Source organism: Oryctolagus cuniculus, chromosome 7 (assembly GCF_051225735.1).
Source record: "Oryctolagus cuniculus isolate XC-2025 breed Fujian yellow rabbit chromosome 7, ASM5122573v1, whole genome shotgun sequence".
NCBI lineage: Eukaryota > Metazoa > Chordata > Mammalia > Lagomorpha > Leporidae > Oryctolagus > Oryctolagus cuniculus.
In genome coordinates this window covers 121,632,151-121,653,472 of record NC_142873.1, presented here as the reverse complement: position 1 = coordinate 121,653,472, position 21,322 = coordinate 121,632,151, and the positions used below count along the sequence as shown (strand labels likewise).

Genomic DNA, 21,322 nt, shown 5'->3' with positions numbered 1-21,322 from the left:
ATATATCTATTTGAAAGGCAGAGAGTAACAGGGAAGGGGAGAATATGACTGAATTTTCCATCCCTACATGGCCTCAATGACCAGAGCTGGATTGTGTCAAAGCCAGGAGCTGAAACTTCTGGGTCTTCCAGGTGGGTAGCACAGGCCCAAGCACTTAGGCCATCTTCTGCTTTCCCAGGCCCATTTGCAGGGAGCTGGATTGGAAGCGGAGCATCCGGGACTTGAACTGGCAGTCAAATGGGATGCCAGGGCCGCAGGTGGCAACTTAACCCACTGCACCACAACACGAACCCCTCTGCCTTTCAAATAAACAAATAAATCTTTAAAACAGAAGAAGAAAGTGTGGGCCAGGGAAGTTAAGTAATTTAGTCAAGTTTCCATGGCTAGAAAATGGAAGAAATAGAAATATGAACCCAGGTGTCTAATACCAAAGCCCAGTTCCTTGGTCACTCATTTATGTAAGTCAGGATAAAGCCTCCTGAATAGTTAAGCAGCAGGTGCAACTGAACCCTCAGAGGAGAGAAAACATGTATAAAACCAGCACAGGGCAGCCCAGGGGCCAGACACGAAACAGCAGTAGTGCTGACAATGCTGTAAGATCCAGGAGTTCCAAGCTGGCCTTACCTCTCGGGCCTTGTACTGGCAGACTAGTAACCTCTCAGGACAGCCCCGTCCAAGATGCCCAGGACTCACCCATATCTGCAGCTTCACTCGTTTCTCATGACGGTAGACTGTCTTCACCTTGAAGTCGATGCCCACGGTGCTGACAAAGGCTGGGGTGAAGGTGTCATCGGCATAGCGGAAGAGGAAGGAGGTCTTGCCAACGCTGCTGTTGCCAATGATGAGCAGTTTGAACATATAATCAAAATTCTGGTCAGAGGCATCTTTGACCCCAGTTTTACCATCAGTCACTGAAGCCATCTGCAAGAGAAACATACAGTCATTCAGGAACACACTTCCAGTGTCTTCTTGAGTCACCAACCTCTAATGGTCACCCTACCATCCACACAATCAGTCCCCACTCCAGCATCACAGAGGAAATGCACACTAGTCAGCATCACTCCATTACTGCACCTGCCCCAATGTTGTTTTAGGATGGGGGCGGAAGCCAGCTCCTCTCATTCATTGCTGAAGCAAATATTTACAGAGCATGTTGCTCCAGATCAAGCCCTGTACTGGGCATGGAGAATACAAATATGAATCAGACCTGGCGTCTGACCTCTGGGTGTTCACAGATGAGAATAAAAGAGCAGGCAAACACAGAGTAACAAAGCAGTAGGTAAGCGATAAGACAGAGGGAAGCCCTGGTTGAGGAAGTCCTTGGGAAGCTTCTAACCCAATCTAGAGGTATGATGGACAACGAGAATCTCTGGCAGCAGGCAGTTGCTCAGCTGATTTTTTTTAAAGCTTCAAATAGCAAACACATGAACATTTCAGGAAGGGCTCAGTATAAGGGCTATTAGTTCCCTGGTTTAAAAAACTTTTACACAGGGACCAACATTGTGGTGCATTGGGTAAGCTACCACCTATAATGCTGGCATCGTGTATTAGAGGCAGTTCAAGTTCTAACTGCTCTGCTTCTGATCCAGCTCTCTGCTAATGTACTTGGAAAACCAGCAGAAAATGGCCCAAGTACTTGGACCCCTTCCAACCACATGGGAGACCCAGATGGAGTTCCAGGCTCCTGGTTTCAGTCTGGCCCAGTCCCAGCCATTGCAGCCATTTGGAGAGTGAACCAGTGATATAGGTTCACTGTCTCTTCTTTCAAATAAATAAATCTTTTTAAAAGTTTTATAGCTCCCCATAGCTGTAAAGAACAAGCTCAAACTGTTCAACTTGACAAAGAACCAACTAACCAAACTAACTACACAACCAAACTAACCAACTAACCAAAGAACCAACTCTCATAGTCTTTGCCCCAACATTTCTCCTCACTGACCTGTGGTATCTTTATATCAAACCACACACTTTACTCCAAATATGCCCTATTATTTCTTGCCTTTGACAATTTGTACACTTATTCTTTCTGCCTAGAATGCTCTTTCCTCCTAACAAACCCCTGTCATCCATGGAGGCCCAGAGCAAGCGTCTCCTTCCCCGTGCCTGGTAGAGGCACGCGCTCCTGCTGCTGTGCTCCCAGAACATTCTGAGGGCACTCGTGTCATTTCAGAATTGTTTACTACCCTGGCTTCTCATTTAGACTGAGCATCTGGGACTTAACGTACTTCATTTCTGCATGCCTGGCTTCTAGTACAAACCCAAGCACATAACAGCGCTCAATAAACGTGTGCTGAATTAATAAAAGTCACTTCATCACTCTGGGGCCTCAATCTCCCATCTGGGAAAAGGGGGGAACAATTTCTGCCCTGCTTTTCTCACGGGGCTCCTGTACGGCTCAAATTAGACAACAACGACTGAGATTTACAAACTGGTAAATTCACAGAGGTCTGGACATAAGTCCCTACTATTCCAAATCCTTCCAAGCTCAGATCCTTTATCTACTTGTACATTCATTCATTCATTCATTCCCTAAATATTTATTATGTGCCAGCATTGCCCCGCGCCCCACCCCCGGACTTCAGCCCTCTCAGACCTGTCACCACCCTCTCCTCTCCTAGAATGCTTCGAGTCTGAACCCCAGAGCCCAGTCTTTAATTGCTTCTTCTACATCTTGGACACCTCAGATCCTCTGCTTCTCCCCCTGAAACCTCTCCTTGAGCTCAGTACTGGGTGCTGAGATGCACTGGGTGATTGGTCGGAGGAGGTGGGAAGACAGTCCTAATGTGAGAGATGTCTGGGTTGTCACCCTCCTTAGAAATTTCTGCTGTTATCCTCAAAGGGAAAGAAGAGGAGTGAGACTGGTGGATTTGGCTCCATGGGCCTCTCAGTTGAACTGTAAGGACAAGAAGCTGATGAATGCAGAAGTGTTAAAGCCCTCTTGAAGAAAAGCCAGAGGAACATGGAGGATTATTAACAGTCCTTTGACAAAACTTCCCTAAATCTATTGACCTATCACCACAAGCCTCCTGTGGCCTCTCTTCTGTTTCCTGTTTGCTTCCAGCTCTAAGCTTTCATCACTGATCCTCAGCTCCCCCCTTGTCCTTATATCTGTCTGCCCCCTGACAAAGCTCCCTCAGCAGGTGTGAACCATGCACATGGTACTTGGAGACTGAAGTGTAGCATTTGTCCGCAGCAGGAAGACAGTGAGGATGGAGGGAAGAGTGCCATTGTCTGCTAACACTGTCTCATAGCCCCACTTTTCACTTTTTCATGACCCAAGATGCAGTCCGTTTCAAGAACAAAGGTTTCAAAGCTCAAAGGAATTACACTTTTTCTAGCCAAAGTAAGAAAAGCCACCACAACCACTCTATTCACACCATTCTCCACTCTGTAGCCAGTCTTCCTTCTTTATAAGAAAAAATGTCCATTATGAAAGTATATATACTGGGGCCGGTGCTGTGGCACAGCAGGTAAAACTGCCGCCTGCAGTGCCAGCATCCCGTATGGGTACCAGTTGGAGTCCCAGCTGTTCCACTTCTGGTCCATCTCTCTGATATGCCCTGGGAAGGCAGCAGAAGATGGCCCAAGTCACTGGGCTCCTGCACCCTCATGGGAAGACTCAGAGGAAGCTCCTGGCTCCTGGCTTCGGATCGGCGCAGCTCCGGCTGTTGTGGCCAATTGGGGAGTGAACCAGTGGATGGAAGACCTCTCTCTCTCTCTGCCTCTCCTTCTCTCTCTGTGTAACTCTGATTTTCAAATAAATAAATAAATCTTTTTAAAAAATAAAAAGAAAGCATATACTCATTATATCAACTTCTAAATTGTATAAAAATTTAGTATACAAAATTAAAATATAAAATTTTCAAGATTTATCAATAAATTTATATATTTATCTAAAGTTACAGAGAAACAGGGAGACAGATAGTAAGAGTGAGATCTTCATCCACTGGTTCACTCCCCAAATGGCCGCAACAGCTGAGGTTGGTCGAGCCTAAAATCAGAAGCCTAGAACTTCATCTGGATCTCTAATGTGGGTAGCAGGCTCCCAAACACTTTGGCCATTTTCTGCTGCTTTCTCGGGCACATTAGTAGGGAACTTTAAAAAATTTGTGCATTGGGAGGGGAGGAAGCAGAGTTGTGGCATAAGTAAAGGCACCTCCTGCAACACTGGCATCCCATATGGATGCTGGTTTAAGTCCCGGCTACTCCACTTCTGATCCAGCTCCCTGCTAACACGCCTGGAAAGGAGAAGATGGCTCAAAGTGTTTGGGCTTCTGCACCCATGTGAGAGACCCAAATGAAGCTCCTAGTTCCTGTTGTGGCTATCTGGGGAGTAAACCAGAAGATGGAAGACCTTGCTCTTTCTCTGTCTCTCCTTCTCTGTAACTCTTTCAAAATAAATAAATTTTAAAAATAATTTTTTAGGGGTCAGTGCTGTGGCACAGCAGGTAAAGCCGTCGCCTGCAGTGCTGGCATCCCATATGGGCATTGGTTCTAAACCTGGCTGCTCCATTTCCGATCCAGCTCTCTGCTGTGACCTGAGAAAGCACTAGAAGATGGCCCAAGCCCTTGGGTCCCTGAGAGACCTGGAAGAAGCCCCTGGCTCCTGGCTCCTGGCTTCAGATCAGCACAGCTCTGGCCATTGTGGCCAATTGGGGAGTGAACCAGCGGATGGAAGACCTCTCTCTCTCTTTCTCTCTGCCTCTGCCTCTCCTTCTCTCTGTGTGTAACTCTGACTTTCAAATAAATAAATAAATCTTTAAAAAAATAATTTTTAAACTAACTGACATCTCATCTACTCAGAAACTACTACTGTTGCCGGCGCCGCGGCTCACTAGGCTAATCCTCCGCCTAGTGGCGCCGGCACACCAGGTTCTAGTCCCGGTTGGGGCGCCGGATTCTGTCCCGGTTGCCCTTCTTCCAGGCCAGCTCTCTGCTGTGGCCAGGGAGTGCAGTGGAGGATGGCCCAGGTGCTTGGGCCCTGCACCCCATGGGAGACCAGAAAAAGCACCTGGCTCCTGGCTTTGGATCAGCACAGCGCTGGCCATGGTGGCCATTTGGGGAGTGGACCAACAGAAGGAAGACCTTTCTCTCTGTCTCTCTCTCTGTCTATGACTCTACCTGTCAAATAAAAAAATAAATAAATAAAAAAGTTAAGGTCATATGCATAGAATGTGCGTTATCACTTGGAAAAAGTACTTACAAAAGTGCTGAGACTTTTAAAACTACATTATATTCCATCCTATAGATTGGTCATAGGACAAATTCCTTAATGGTGTTACTGTCTTCAGAAACAGAGGTGTTTTTCATTTTAAGTTGTTTTTCTATTATTATTATTTACCATAAATTAAACCACAGTGAATACTTCTTTCTAGAAATTATTACTCATTTTCCTAATTTTTTCTGTAGAGAGATTTTTAGAAGTGGAATTGTTGGTCAAAGTAACTCTATTAAGGGCCGGCGCCGCGGCTCACTAGGCTAATCCTCCACCTAGCGGTGCCGGCACACCGGGTTCTAGTCCCGGTCGGGGCGCCGGATTCTGTCCCGGTTGCCCCCCTTCCAGGCCAGCTCTCTGCTGTGGCCAGGGAGTGCAGTGGAGGATGGCCCAGGTGCTTGGGCCCTGCACCCCATGGGAGACCAGGAAAAGCACCTGGCTCCTGGCTCCTGCCATCGGATCAGCGCGGTGCGCCGGCCGCAGCGCACTGGCCGCGGCGGCCATTGGAGGGTGAACCAACGGCAAAGGAAGACCTTTCTCTCTGTCTCTCTCTCTCACTGTCCACTCTGCCTGTCAAAAAAAAAAAAAAAAAGTAACTCTATTAAGACACAGATTTGGATCTTTATCTCAATATCATTTCCATTGTTTTATTTTATCCTCTAAATAACTCTGAGAAATAAAGTTGGAACAACAGGGATTATAATTACCATTTGATGAAGGAAACTGAAGTCCAGAAATGAAATCTCAAAGCTAACAACTAAAACTAGATTGCACTGTTCTACCCCTCAGTTGAATTCTTGGGCAAATCGTATCACATTTATAAGACAGAGCATTTTCATCTTGGAGAAAATACCATCCCCTTCACAGAGCTATGGTACAACTAGAATGAGTGGTACTATATGTAAACAATCTGGCACAGTTTCTTGGTCCACGGGTGATGTTCAATAAATATTATTTCACTGGCCCCTTTCATTCATTTCTTCAGTAAAATCTTGTCCAATGTCTCCTTCCTAATCTAGACTCCATTATTTGTGCTTGTTTTACAAATGACCCTCTGCCTCCCTTTCTAAATCCTGACATGTTTTATCCAAACTTGTACCTATCAACACTGGACCTATAATAAATCCTTAAGGGACATGACTTTTTCAGCAAATATTTATTGAGAATTTTTCATGTGCCAGACTATCAAGACAGATGTCATATTGTTTGGCTTCATTTTCCTGAAGCAGCTAGTTTCTTAAATTGTTAGAATTAAAGGAGAATTTGGTGTGGCAGCTTTATCATAACCAAAAGCCTGGGAACTGATCTCAGCTTTCACAGTAAGTCAACTATGGATTTGGGGAAGTTCAGTGTGCCTTTAACTGATAATAATACATACTTCATAAGGCTGCTGTGAATTTTGAATTTTTATTTATCTATACATTTTTATTTGAAAGGCAGAGATATATAGATACATACATACATACCTACATCAGTTCATTTATCTTCCATCTGCTGGTTCACTCCCCAAATGTACAAACAGCCAGAGTTGGGTCAGGATGGGAAGCCAGGAATCTGGAACTCAATCCAGGTCTCCCATGTGGGTGGCAATCCAAGTACTTGAGCCATTAACTGCTGCCTCTCAGGATATGTACTATCAAGAATCTAGAATTGGAAGTGGATCCAGGACTTGAATGCAGGCACTTCCACATGGGATGCATATTAACCACTGCGCCAAATGCCTGCTCTGCAGCTATGAATTTTTAATTAATTTAAAATTTTTTTATTTTATCTGAAACACAGAAAGTCAAAGAAAAAGACATCAGGGTGGGGGGATGATGGTGTTGTAGTGTAGCAGGTAAATCTACTGCCTACAACGCTGGCATCCCATATGGGTGCTGGTTCATGTCCAGGCTGCTCCACTTCTGATCCAGCTCCCTACTAATAGCCTGGGAAAAGCAGAGGAGGATGGTCAAAGTGCTTGGACCCCTGCCACCCATGTGGGAGAACAGATGAAGCTCCTGGCTTCCGGCTTTCGACTGGCCCAGCGCTGGACATTCTGGCCATCTAGGAAGTGAACCAGTGGATGGATGATCTCTCCCTCTCTGACTCTCTCCCTCTCTCTCTATAACTCTTTCACAATAAAAAAATTTTTTTTTAAAAAAAGAAAGAAAAGAAAGATCTTCCATCTACTGGCTCATTCTCCAAAAGATGTCAAAAGCCAGAGCTAAGCCAGGCCAAAACCAGGAGCCAGCAGCCAGGGACTCAACCTGGGTCTCTCACATATGTGGCAGGGACCCAAGGACTTGAGTCAACACTTGCTTCCTTCCAGAGTATGCACTAACAGGAATCTGGAATCAGAAACAGAGCCGGGACTTGAACCTAGGTACTCTGATATGGATGCAAGGATTTCAAATGGCATTTAAAAAAAATTATTTATTTGAGAGGCAGAGTTACAGACAAAGAGAGGGAGAGATAGAGAGAGAAAGAGAGATTTCCATCCGCTGGTTCACTTCCCAGATGGCCATAATGGCCGGAGCTGGACAGATCTGAAGCAGGAGCCAAGGGCTTCTTGCAAGTCTCCCATGTGGGTGCAGGGGCCCAAGCACTTGGTCTATCTTCTGCTACTTTCCCAGGCCATTAGCAAGGAGCTGGATTGGTGGTGCAGCAGCTGGGACTTGAACTGGTGCCCATACGGGATGCTGGTGTTGTAGGAAGAGGCTTAACCTACTACACCATGGTGCCGACCCCATTAATGCCATCTTAACATTTGTGACAAATGCCCACTACTGTGAATTTTAAGTAAGAGAATGTATATAAGTGTGCTGCAGATGCTGTGTAGAGAAAAAAATTCACATGGCCTTTTGTGGAATCAGCAGGAAATTTGCCTGCCTTTAGTAGCTATGCCTACTATAGGTGTAAAAGTGAAGAATGATGGCAAGATTAAAAACTAGCCTCAACTTCTGGTCTTATCAAATCCCCCTTCTTTGTTTTACAGTTTAAAAAAACTGAGGTTCCACAAAGAAAAGTGATTTGTCCAAGTTCACATAGCAAGTTAGCTTATGACTAGAATTCCTGTTATCTAAGGACTCCCAGGTTTGACTCAATTTAAGGAAAACAAAACCACAACAAATTTTAGCATGCGTAAAGAAGCATCCCAATACACTGAGCATCGCATGACCTACTGTACTTGCCTTGCTATACTGTCAACATCAGCTGTGTGCACTCAGTGTGACTTTCCCATAGATGGTGTGAGAACTGGGAGAGGAGCAGACAGCCCAGGGTTCAGAGGAAAGCCCACAGAGGGATCATCTCAGTAATGTGGCGGGGGCGGCACAGACACAGGAAAGAAAGGCAAAAAGCATCTCAGCAGGCAGCCGCCTGAGGCAGATCTGAGCAGACAGGTCAGCGAGTGCACAGTGGCGCGTGCACAGCTGCATCTGTAAGATAAGCATCCATCAAATCTTCCCTCTTTTTTTGGTGACAGACATAAAATGGTAAAGCTGGGTAGCTCACTGTCTCTGAGACACACAATACAGCTGAAGACCCAGGAACCATGTGGGAAGGCTTCTCTAGTCCCAGGCTGGGGGAAAGAAAGAAATGGCTCTTCCAAGGGTCGTTGTGAAAAAACAAGTAACACTCTCAGTCTGCAGAAATCAGCACCTAAGATAGAAGCCAGCTTTAGCCAGGAAAGGGCAGGGAGAGAAGACACAGCCCTGAAACCAGCGAGACGAGATCTACTCAGAAGAAAGAAGGGGACGCAAAGAGACATGGATTGGCCCCTGCTTCTCAGTAATTTTGTAACCTTAGACAGTTCACATCCTGGGCCTCAATTTCCTCATCTATGAAATGAGTTAATAAAATGGCTTCCTGGCAAAAACTGTTGTGAGAATCAAAACCAGTATACGGGAGAGTGCTTTATAAACCCCTTTAAGTTTTGTGTTTTTGTTTCTGTGTGTGTGTGTCCCTGTGCTACATGTTTCTTTCTAGCAAGTCATCCTAACAGGTGGAAGTAGTTTGGGGTACCAAATAAAAAAAACTACGTCCAATTTCTCCCTCTATCATTTATTAGTTGTGAGACCTTGGCAAGAAATTTTATATGACTAAGACAGTCTCCTCGCTCATAAACCAGGCACTGGGATTAAAGGCAGTGTGGTGATGCATTTTGTACAGTGATCTATGGAACAAAGCTGGTGCTAAGTTCCTTATCAGTGGAGATAAGGAAAGAGCAACTCTCTCCCTGCTGTGTCCCTCCTCCCTAAAGCCAAACTCCAATTCTTTAAATTCAGTTTTTCTGCCCCTCCATCACCACTAGCCCAACCCAGCCCACCTCCTCACGTTTTTTCTTACTCTTAGAGCCACAGAGCCATTATCTCAATAGCTACCATTTACTGAGAACCTACTAAACGTCAAGCATTCTATTGGGTATTTTTGATGCACTCTATCCCAAAGATAAAAAACACTTAATAAATGTTCATTTTCTGCCTTCTCTGGATTAGAAAGATAGTCATAGATGTGACTGACAGAACAGAGGTAGACCTGAAGGAGAACATCAGTGACGTCTCTTGTACAGCTCTTCACAGTTTACAAAGCTCTTCTCCTGCATACTATCTGATTTAATTCTCCCAACAGTTCTTAGAGCTCAGTGAAGGAACTGAGGCAGGAGCACCACCACAGCTCAACACTTCATTCAATCAACATTCACCGGGCACCTACTGTGCACCAGGCCCTTTGCTAAACACCAGCGAGTTGGAGAGGAACCCTAATGAGTTTGAGCTTAGAGGAAAAATTTACTTGACCATTCTCTGCAGGTTACTGATGCCTCTTTCAGTATCATAATTTTTTGGCAACTGAATTAATTTTATTCTCTTCTAACTGCAGACCCAAAGTATACAACTGAACATTGCTCTTTTTCTTACGAGACATAAAAATCCAAAGATATTCACTACCAAAAAATCTGTTAGTAGGATGTAAAAATAATTCTCTTTGCTATGGAAGGCACAAACTTCACTTAGTGACACAGTATCATAATTCTCTATTTCTGTTTTGTGGACTGGAGATCATCTTAGATTTTTTCCTCTTCCCATCCTGTTTCCTTTGACAGGAACACTCCTTCCTCCACTGCTCATCAAATCCTTCATGCTCAGGAAGGCTCCCCTAACCTGCCTGTCTTCCCCCAAATGCCTCTATTCTGGCTCTCACAGCACCAGCACTTCCCACTACCATAGACGGAGCCCTCCCGGCTTCCATTGTCTTCCTGTTTTATAGGCACGGAACAGGTGGGCAGCCACCTGTGCCCACGCACACACAAGCACTGCCGCTACCGACCTTCTCCCAGAAGCTGAGGTGAGCGCCTTTCTCCCTCCGACTCCACACCTGTACCGGGTCCCAGACGCTGCTGCACTGCCCTCCCCTCCCCTCCCCAGGTGCCTTCCACGCTTGGACCCCAGAACAGGACCGGCCTGCGGACGAAATTTTCTGTCCGGGATTCTCTTGTGAGTGACCCCGGGTGGCAGTACCGCAGCATCCATGGCCCGCGCCCGCTCCTTCGTCTCCTGAGGAGCCCAGACGCAGGTGGCTCCTGGGCGCCCGATCTTTCCCTCCTCTCACGCCACAACTCACACCTGGTCTCCTCCCCAACCTGACCAGCGCCCCACCCCCCGGAACTCCGTAAGTTCTCTCACGGTTCCTCCACTCCCACCGGTCGCCTGACCAGAGCCGCGGCGCCCCCTGCCCACACCTAGGGCCACTGCCCCCCGCCCGCTTCCTCTGCAGTCGGGGAGGACCCCGCCTGCCAGCCCCCCATTTTTCCCCAGCCCACCCTCGACCCAGCCGGGCTCCCGCCCCGCACCTTTCTCCCCTCCATCCCCCGCAGCTCACCCCCTCCTGTCCCGAGCAGACACCCGCTCCCGGCCAGCGCCCCTCCCTCTCCGCGCCTCACTCACGCCCCATCACCTCAAAACCAGCCCCGCGGGCCCGCTCCGCAGCCCTAGCCCTGCACGCCCGCGTCCCGCGGACCTCCGCCCGCAGCACCTGCTCGCCGGCTCCCGGGGCCCGGGACCCCAGCCCCTCACTGCCATTCTCCGCCCGCGGCTCGCGGCTCCTGCGCCCGCAACGCGCGGGCCCCCGGCGCCCCTACTGCCTTCGAGGAGCCGCCCATCCTGTTCCCCGGCCCCGCCTGCCTCCCGCTGCCCTCAGCGCTCCCTCCTGAGGCGGGTGCCTCCCTCTCCGCCGCGGAGCCCCCTCCTAAGAGACCTCCCCCAGCCCCAGCTCGTCCGCGTCCCCTCCTCTGCCCCGCGCTACCCCTCAGCGCCCCGGGCCGGGAGCGGTCCCCGGCCCTCTGCGGGCGACGTGCAGGGGCCCGCACCCCTTACCTCGGTCTCCGAATGCGGGGTGAAGGGCTCTCGCTCCGCGACGGGGCGGCTGGAGCGCTCGGGGGAATTCGGCTGGACCTGCCTAGGGTGCGGTGTCGGAAACGTCTGGTCCCCACCTCACAGATTGAGGGCTGAGGCTTCGGCTCCCTCCGACTGCGTCCACGCCCCGCCCATGGGGCGGAGTCAGCGTACGCCCCGCCCCCGGTCCACCGCTCTTGACAGGTGTAGGGAACCAAGGTATTTTGGGGGCTTCCACTCCCCCGTTCAGGAGACTTCCTGGGTGATGACCATGGTTTATTAATTCCCACGGGTCGGTTCATAGACAGCTATACTAGGGTACTCAGAGGGCCTTGATGGTAATGGTCCGTTCTGTCGCTCTATTCTCACAAAAGCCTGGGGAGGGAGACAGAATCCCGACAGCAGACTCCAGGGGAGACTAAGCTGGAGACTCAGGTGTTGTCCTGTACCCTGTGCATTCCTTCACGACCCCCATCCTATCAGCCTGCTAAGAACCCGCCTTAATACATTCCTGCTCTTCCTCTCCTTGCCTTTACCCTGGCCCACACCTTATCACTTCTTGCCAGCACTAGTACAATCACTTCCTTTTTAAAAAGATAGATTTATTTATTTTAAAGTCAGAATCACGAGGGGGGGAGAGATAGAAAGAGAGAGAGAGCTTCCATCTGCTAGCTCACTCCCCATATGGCCACAAGGGCCGAGGCTGTTCCAGGCCAAAGCCAGGAATTCACCCGTGTCTCCCACATGGGTGCAGGGCCCCAAGGACTTGGACAACCCTCTGCTTTCCCAGATGCATTAGCAGGGAGCTGGATTGGAAGTGGAGGAGCCAGGTCTCAACCAGTGCCCATGTACACTATGCCACAGTGCTGGCCCCAGTACAATTGCTTTCTAATTTCTGCCTTCTTCTCCAATCTTTTTTTTTTTTTTACAGGCAGAGTGGACAGTGAGAGAGAGAGAGAGAGGGAGAAAGGTCTTCCTTTTGCCGTTGGTTCACCCTCCAATGGCCGCCGCGGCCGGCGCGCTGCAGCTGGCACACCGCGCCTATCCGAGGGCAGGAGCCAGGAGCCAGGTGCTTCTCCTGGTCTCCCATGGGGTGCAGGGCCCAAGCACTTGGGCCATCCTCCACTGCACTCCTGGGCCACAGCAGAGAGCTGGCCTGGAAGAGGGGCAACCGGGACAGAATCCAGCGCCCCGACCGGGACTAGAACCCGGTGTGCCGGCGCCGCAGGCGGAGGATTAGCCTATTGAGCCGTGACACCGGCTTCTATTTTTCTACATCAGTAATCTGAGTAACTTTTTAAAATGCTTCCATGTTACTTTTTTTTTTTTTTGGACAGGCAGAGTTAGTGAGAGAAAGAGAGAGAGAAAGGTCTTCCTTTTCCATTGGTTCACCCCCCCAAATGGCTACCACAGCTGGTGCTGCGCCGATCCGATGCTGGGAGCCAGGTGCTTCCTCCTGGACTCCCATGCCGGTGCAGGGGCCCAAGCACTTGGGCCGTCCTCCACTGCCTTCCCTGGCCACAGCAGAGAGCTGGCTGAAAGAGGAGCAACCGGGACAGAATCCGGCGCCCCAACCGGAATTAGAACCCGATGTGCCGGCGCCGCAGGCAGAGGATTAGCCTAGTGAGCCACAGTGCCGGCCTCCATGTTACTTTAACATTATTATAAAAAAACAACAACAACAACAACAAAACAAACAAACAAAAAAAAACTTTCAGTGCTTCCCCACTGGAGGGAAAATGTTTGGCCTGAGCACTAGGAAGTCTCAGCTTCGCCAGGCGTGGCAGGTGCAGTTGATAATAAGCACCTTCAAATCCTGATGTGGACATCACTTTGTCTCTTCCTGAGGTCACTTCTGGTTTTCCTGAGCTGACACCTTTGGTCTGTAGTCATTGTCCTTCCCGACCCCAAATTATGGCGGCTTGAGTTGTACCAAAACTACTTTTTTCCAAGTTCCATTATGACTGTGTCTACATGTGTCTCTGTAGCTTAGCAAACCACACAAATTAACAGTCCTCTGCTCGGCTGGTCTCTGCCTCAGCCTCAGCCTCAGGCTGCTCTGAGCTTCTTGCTGTCCCCCACTCCCTATCTCAATACCCATCTGCTGCCAGCCCTTTCCCCTGTGCCTCCAGAACCCTGTCCCATTGTCAAGAAACTCCCATGCACCCTCTGCTTCTTCAGAGTAGTCGGGCTATTTATTTACCTTTATTGAAACCTGACCTTCCTCCAGGACCCTGCCTTGCCAGTAGCCCTGTACAAAAAGGCTTCTCATCTTCCTACTCCCGACACATCATAAAACCAGAATGTGGTCTCAGCATTGCCACTTGCACCCTTACACAAGAATCCCTTCACCTCTGCTCTCCAGCCATCCCCGCCCCCTCATCACTGAGCCCCCAGTTGCTCCTTCTGCATCAAAGATTTTAGCCCCTGGACCATAGCCATCTTCCTCAGCCCCTGGCCTGCCATCCTCTTAGTGACTTCAGTAGCCATGGGTGTTGCTGGTCCCCCAGTCCTTAGGCTCTTCTTCATATTGCCATGGTCACCAGCTCCCTGGACACACCTGAATCTCTCAATCATCCATGACTGGTCCCTCCATCATGTCAGAATCAACCCTCCTACACTGAACTGCTTCCTCACTCCCCTTTCCCCTGAGGCCCTCATCTCCTCATTTCAAAATGGGCAAGATGATGATGATTATTCATTCTCCACCGGGATAATGAAATAACATATAAAACCCTCCTTTTAAAGTTGTGGAACAATATGAAAACAGATGGTATTGCTTTTGTGTTGCCTCAGGCCTTCTTCAGGCAATGCAGTAAAGTAGAAAGAACACAGGTTTGGGGCCAGACAGAATCGCTTTTCAATCCTTGTTCTATCATTTGCTTGCTGTGTGATCTTAAGTCATTTACTTCATTTTCCTGACACACACATCTCTTCCCCATTTGTAGAATCTAGTGCAATAATGAGAACTACCTCCCAGAGTTGCTGTGAAGATCAAATGAAAAAGTGAACTACTGGAAAGCACTTGATAGGATGCCAGGCACACAGTAAGCATTCAATGCAAAAGAAACACTGTAGTTATTATAACAGAAAAACAACGCTGTTTTCAACCACAACTGCCTTCTAAGAAGACAGATCCTAATGCACTAACAGTCCTTTGTCCTGCTCTGGCCTTCATGGGTGCGGATATGTGTTTGGGAACAGCAGGGGGAGCACCAAATTGCTCTGTGTCAAAGAGGAAGAAGAATTTGAAATTCACTTAACACAGTGGGAGGGAGAGGTAATAAGGAGAGACAGAGAGGGAAAGGAAAAAGATGAGTAAGACAATCAGCATAAGGGTAGCTGCTGCACGGGCAGAGATTCAGAAGAAACCCTCCAACAGCAGGTGGGCAAAAGGGCGGTGGAGCATTGAGATGCCCAAAATAGGGGAAACCTTGGTCAAACATGGGACGTGACCACCTTCTGTGCCTCTCCAGACTTCAAGAAATGCTGTTACTTTCAAGAATGCTTTTTGAGAGGGGGATTGTTAAGGTGAAGGAGCAGGGAGGTTGAGTAATGCAGTTTGAGAGGTGTCAGAGATCGGAGGCAGACGTAACCATGAGAGCACAGGCTCTCACAGAAATCTTGTGGAAGACTTTGAACTTATAAGAGCTATGAAATGTGAAAATTGAGGCTCAAGCCCATTGCCTTTAGGTCTGAAAAGGGCAGAGACCTTACCTGACATTTAGATTGGGTCAATCTAAACAGCTACTTCCCTGGTGACTAGCAGGTAACCACCAGAGGAAAAAAAACAAAACAGGAGCCTGTGTTGTGGCATAGCGGGTAAAGCCGCCACTGTGATGCCAGCATCCCATATGCATGCTTGTGTGTGTCCTGGCTGCTCCATTTCTGATCCAGCTCCCTGTTAACAGCTTGGGAAAAAGCAGTGGAAAATGCCCCAACTGCTTGGGTCCCTATCATCCATTAACTCCTGGCTTTGTCTTGGCTCAGCACTGGCTGTTGCAGCCACGTGGGATCTGAGCCAGCAGATGGAGGACCTCTCTGTCTCTCTGAGTCTCTCTGTCCCTCTATAACTCTGACTTTCAAATAAATGAATAAATCTTCAGAAGGAGGAGGAGGAGGAGGAGGAGAAGGGAGGGAGGGAGGGAGGGAGGGAGGGAGGGAGGAAGGGAGGGTGGGAGGGAGGGAGGAAGGAAGGAAGGAAGGAAGGAAGGAAGGAAGGAAAAAAAAAGGAAGGGAGGGAGCCAGCGCTGTGGCACAATGGGTTAAGCCGTTTTCTGTGGTGCTGGTCCGAGTCCTGGCTGCTCCAATTCTGATCCAGCTCTCTGCTAATGGCCTGGGAAAGCAGTACAAGATGGCCCAAGACCTTGGGCCCCTGCACCTGCATGAGAGACCTGGAAGAAGCCCCAGGCTCCTGGCTTCGGATTGGCCCAGCTCTGGCCGTAAAGGCCATTTGGGGAGTGAACCAGCAGATGGAAGACTTTTAGTGCGCGCTCTCTCTCTCTCTCTCTCTCTCTGCCTCTGCCTCTCTATAACTCTGCCTTTCAAGTAAATAAATAAATCTTTAAAAATAAAATAAGCCTGTCATGCTTTCCAATGATTTCCTCCTCAAATACATGTCCAAGGGTCTGAGGCAGAACAGTTACTAGTTGCTTGGAGTCTATAAAATAGGGTGCTTTTCCAATTTTGGAAGAACACCTTTTATGTAGTCGTCCCAGAGGGCTTGCCAAGGAAGGCTAAGGCTGCCCGGTGACACTTTGTAAAGGTTCAGTCTCAATACTCCCTCGTGTGTCCTAAATCGGAACTGCACTCTGGCTTGTCAGTAGGCATGGTGCTACAGTCTGGTTCCAGGGGATGAATGGAAGGGAAGCACTGACTATATACCAGAAACCTTTGGAGGATACTTATCTATATTAGCAACCATTCAACAGAAGAGGAAACTGAAACCAACAAGGCTAAATGAGTTGTCCAAGTGTCCATGAATAACGAGTCAAAGGGGATCTAACCAAAGAGAAGAACTGGAAAAAACAGTGAGGTTTACTGCACTTCAGGACAATATCCAGCCTCCTTAGCAAATCCCTTTCCTCTCTAGTTTTACCTCCAACCATAATGGCGGAAAAAAAGGGCTGGGGGAAGAAGAAAAAAAAGGGGCCGGGCCCACCTTGTTTCAGGCCTTTCATCCACTTTCAAAAAGGAGTGGTCACGTAGTCTGATTGGCAGCTGGGTGTACAAGTGGGGTCAGGTAGGGGCATGAGATCACACAGGGGTGTGGTGAGCCGTGGTCTTCCAGTTCACAAAGCTAATCAATTTTATCCTATACCCCTGCCTACATCAGCGCCGCAGGCAGAGGCTTAACCTGTGCCACAGCACCTCCTCCCACCAAATAAGCTTTTATTTTAAGATTGATTGATTGGAAAAGCAGAATTGCAGAGAGAGGGAGAAAGAGATCTTCCATCTGCTATTTCACTCACCAAATGGCTGCAACGTTCAGGACTGGGCTAGGCTGAAGTCAGGAGCCTGGAACTCCAACTGGGTCTCCCATGCGGATACAGGGGCCCAAGCACTTGGGCCGTGTTCCAGCCCAATGTGCTTTTCCAGCCACATTAGCCCAGAGCTAGATCAGAAGTGGAGCAGCTGGGACTCAAATCAGTGCCTGATTAGGGTGCCAGCATTGCAGGCAGTGGCTTAACCTGCTATGCCACAGCACTGGCCCCCAGGAACTTTTTTTTTTTTTTTTTTTTTTTGACAGGCAGAATGGACAGTGAGAGAGAGACACAGAGAGAAAGGTCTTCCTTTTCCGTTGGTTCACCCCCCAATGGCCGCTGCAGCCAGCGCACCGCACTTATCCAAAGCCAAGAGCCAGGTGCTTCTCCTGGTCTCCCATGCGGGTGCAGGTCCCAAGGACTTGGGCCATCCTCCACTATACTCTCTGGCCCCCAGGAGCCTTTTGAAGTACACGCACGTACACACAGACACACATGCGTGCATACACATGTATACTGACATACAGCATTTGAGGCACAGCAGTGAGCAAGACAGATAGAAGCCATGCCCTGATGGATCTTACACTGCAAAAGTCAAATGACAATGCTGAGAGGTTAACCCAGGATAGTCACGACAGGAATAAAGGGAGCAAATGACTTCGCCAGGGTTGCCATAGCACAGTACCACAGGCTGGTGGCTTAAACAGTGGAGACGCATTTTCTCCCAGTCTGGAGGCCAGAAGTCTGGATCATGTTTGATTTCTTCTCCGGCGTCTTAGCTTGCTAATGGCTGTCTTTACAGGGTCTTCCTACTATGTGTGTCTGTGTCCTAATTTCCACTTCTTATAAGGGCACGAGTGGTATAGTATTAGAACCCATCCATAGGACTTCATTATAATTTAATTACCTCTGTAAAGACTCAATCTCAAATACAGTTATATCCAGGGAAATTAGGGATTAGAACATCAATATATGGGGGATGAGCACTTACAATTCAGTCATAATGGGTGTGGACAATTACACTTCAGTTTTAACACAGAGGGATGGATTTTTAAAGTATTTAGTAGTTGGCCGGTGCCGCGGCTCACTAGGCTGATCCTCTGCCTGTGGCCCCGGCACCCCGGGTTCTAGTCCCAGTTGGGGGGCTGGATTCTGTCCGGGTTGCTCCTCTTCCAGTCCAGCTCTCTGCTGTGGCCCGGGAAGGCAGTGGAGGATGGCCCAAGTGCTTGGGCCCTGCACCCACATGGGAGACCAGAAGGAAGCACCTGGCTCCTGGCTTCGGATCTGCGCAGCGCCGGCCGTGGCGGCCATTTGGGGGGTGAACCAACAGAAGAAAGACCTTTCTCTCTGTCTCTCTCTCTCTCACTGTCTAACTCTGCCTGTCAAAAGTAAAAATAAAATATTGAGTAGAGAAGATGAGTAGTGATTGATGAGTAGGGAGTGAGGTTAGAAGCTGTCCAGGTTGGGTCCCAGGTTTCTTCCTTTCTTTTTCTTCCTTCCTTTCTTTTTTTCCTTTCTTTAAAGATTTGTTTATTTATTTGAAAGGCAGAGTTATAGAGAGGCAGAGGCAGAGGCAGAGGCAGAGAGAGAGAGAGAGAGAGAGAGAGAGAGAGAGAGTCTTCCATCTGCTAGTTCACTAGTTCACTCCCCAGATGGCCACAATGGCCAGAGCTACGCTGATCCAAGGCCAGGAGCCAGGAGCTTCTTTCAGGTCTCCCATGTGGGGTCTTAAGGCAATCTACACAAATACATTAGTTTGGTTCACAGCATATTAGGATATTTATTCACAAGAGGTATTCAATACGCCTGGAGGGTTGGATCAAACAACCCTCCCGTATATTTTAAAGCATCTGATTGCTTACACACTTAATGCAATGTAAATGTTATGCAAATTGTTTTATGCTGTATTGTTTAGAGAAGAAAAATGAGAAAAAATATGTACGTGTTCAGTACAGGTGCAACTATTGTGGGCCTAACATTTTTTTAAGATTTATTTATTTGAAAGTCAGAGAGAGAGAGAAAGGTCTTCCATCTGCTGGTTCACTCCCAGAATTGCCACAATGGAGCTGCACAGATCTGAAGCCAGGAGCCAGGAGCTTCCTCCAGGGCCCCCACGTGGCTGCAGGGGCCCAAGAATTTCAGCTGTGTTCCACTGCTTTCCCAGGCACATTAGCAGAGAGCTGGATGGGAAGTGGAGCAGCCGGGACTTGAACCAGCACTCATATGGGATGCTGGCACTGCAAGCAGTGGCTTTACCCACTGAACCCACTGAACAGCTCCCGCCCTGAGCCTAACTTTTTTTTTTTAATTTATTTATTTATTTTTTTTGACAGGCAGAGTGGACAGTGAGAGAGAGAGAGAGACAGAGAGAAAGGTCTTCCTTTTGCCATTGGTTCACCCTCCAATGGCCGCCGCTGCCAGCGCGCTGCGGCCGGCGCACCACGCTGATCCGATGGCAGGAGCCAGGTGCTTCTCCTGGTCTCCCATGGGGTGCAGGGCCCAAGCACCTGGGCCATCCTCCACTGCCTTCCCTGGCCACAGCAGAGAGCTGGCCTGGAAGAGGGGCAACCGGGACAGAATCCGGAGCCCCGACCGGGACTAGAACCCGGTGTGCCGGTGCCACAAGGCGGAGGATTAGCCAAGTGAGCCGCAGCACCGAGCCTAACATTTTTATCCATGGTTGGTTAAACATAGGGATGCAGAACCCACAGGTACATGACTGATTGAGCTTTGGAAGATGCTACCTCAACTTTGTTAAAAAGTGATTATCATTAACATCTCTATTGTCACTGTGATCGAAGAGCCCCAGAAATTTGCTCTGCCTTATTCAAGAAAGAAAGGGTGTGGGGGGGCAGTATTTGTGCAGCTGCTTGGGAGATTCTGATTGTCAAATGCTGCTTGAGACACCCACTGTCCCATACTGGAGTGCCTGGTTTGGAGTCCCAGTTCTCCTGATTTCAGCTTCCTGCCAATATGCATCCTGGGAAACAGCAGGTGATGGCTCTAGTATTTGGGTCTCCGTCACTCACATAGGAAACAGAGATTGAGTTCCAGGCTCCTGGCTTCATTCTGACCCAGATGTTATGGGCATTTGGGGAACTTGTATTTCTTTCACTCTACCCAATGTAAAAAAATGTATGTGCCGTGGGCCAGCATTGTGGCACAACAAGTAAAGCCACCATCTGCAATGCCAATATCCAATATGGGCTGGTAATGTGTCCCAGCTGCGCCACTTTCCATCCAGCTCCCTGCTAATGGCCTGGGAAAGACAGCAGAAGATGGCCTAAGTGTTTGGGCCCCTGCCACCCACATGGGAGACCCAGATGAAGCTCCTGGCTCCTGGCTTTGGACTGGCCCAGCCCTGGCCACTGCAGCCATCTGGGGAGTAAACCAGTGGATGGAAGATTTCTCTCTCTCTCTCTTCTCTCCTCTCTCCTCTCTGTGTCTGTCTCTCTTTCTGTGTGTGTAACTCTGACTTCCAAATAAACAAGTAAATGTGTAAAAAAATTTTGTGTTCAAAAATCTCTTACTGAGGCTAATGTTGTAGCACAGCGGGTGAAGCTGCCACCTGCAATTTCAGCGTCCCGTATTAGAGTACAGTTTAAGTCCCAGATGCTCTGCTTTCCATCCAGCCCCCCTGCTAATGAGCCTGGGAAAGCAGCAGAGGATGGCCCAAGTATTTGATCCCTTTCCACCCATGAGAGACACCTAGATTAAGTTTCAAGATTCTGGCTTTGGCCCAGACCAGCCCCAGCTGTTGTGGCCATTTGGGTAGTGCACCAGTGGATGGATGACGGAGAAAGAGAGAGAACTTCCAACTGCTGCTTCAGTCCCCAAATGACTTCAATGGCTTCAGATGGGCCAGATGGAAGCCAGGAGCCAGGAGCCTCACAAGGTCTCCCATGTAGTTGCAGGGGCCCAAGCACTTGGTCCATATCCCACTGCTTTCCCAGGCCATTAGCAGGGAGCTGGATCAGAAATGGAACATGAACCAGCACCCATATGGATTGCTAGCCCTTCAGGCAATAGCTTTAACTGTTACACCAGAACACTGGTTCTCTTTTAATTAAAAAAAAAAAAAAGTCTCTTATTGATCACAAAGTCAAACTTCTCAAAAGTAAAAAAATATATATTTAATTGTATGAAATTATTAAAATTCCTCTGATCAGAATCTAAGCTGTGTTGGACAGCACTCATAGTTTATTTTATAACTTCCTGACCTTTCTTTCCCGCTATGGGTGCCTGTCTCCGTG

At 48.6% G+C, this 21,322-nt stretch overlaps 1 protein-coding gene across 8 annotated transcripts in view; it reads right to left on the bottom strand.

The window, feature by feature from the left end:
* RAB3B (RAB3B, member RAS oncogene family) overlaps window positions 1–11,780 on the bottom strand; it is a 77,982-nt gene extending 66,202 nt beyond the window's left edge. For 2 of the 8 annotated variants that reach the window (XM_089300665.1, XM_089300670.1), the window contains exons 1-2: window positions 10,653–10,675; window positions 694–921 (exon numbers count right to left, since the gene is read on the bottom strand). In XM_089300665.1, the coding sequence (XP_089156791.1) occupies window positions 694–921 (228 nt within the window). In that variant the 5' untranslated portion in view covers window positions 10,653–10,675. Of the gene's footprint in view, window positions 1–693; window positions 922–10,522; window positions 10,676–10,713; window positions 10,866–11,149; window positions 11,172–11,227; window positions 11,358–11,568 lie in introns of those variants that run through there. The other 6 variants (XM_002715098.6, XM_089300671.1, XM_051857805.3 and 3 more) reach the window with 6 other exon arrangements.
* Window positions 11,781–21,322: the final 9,542 nt, after the last annotated feature.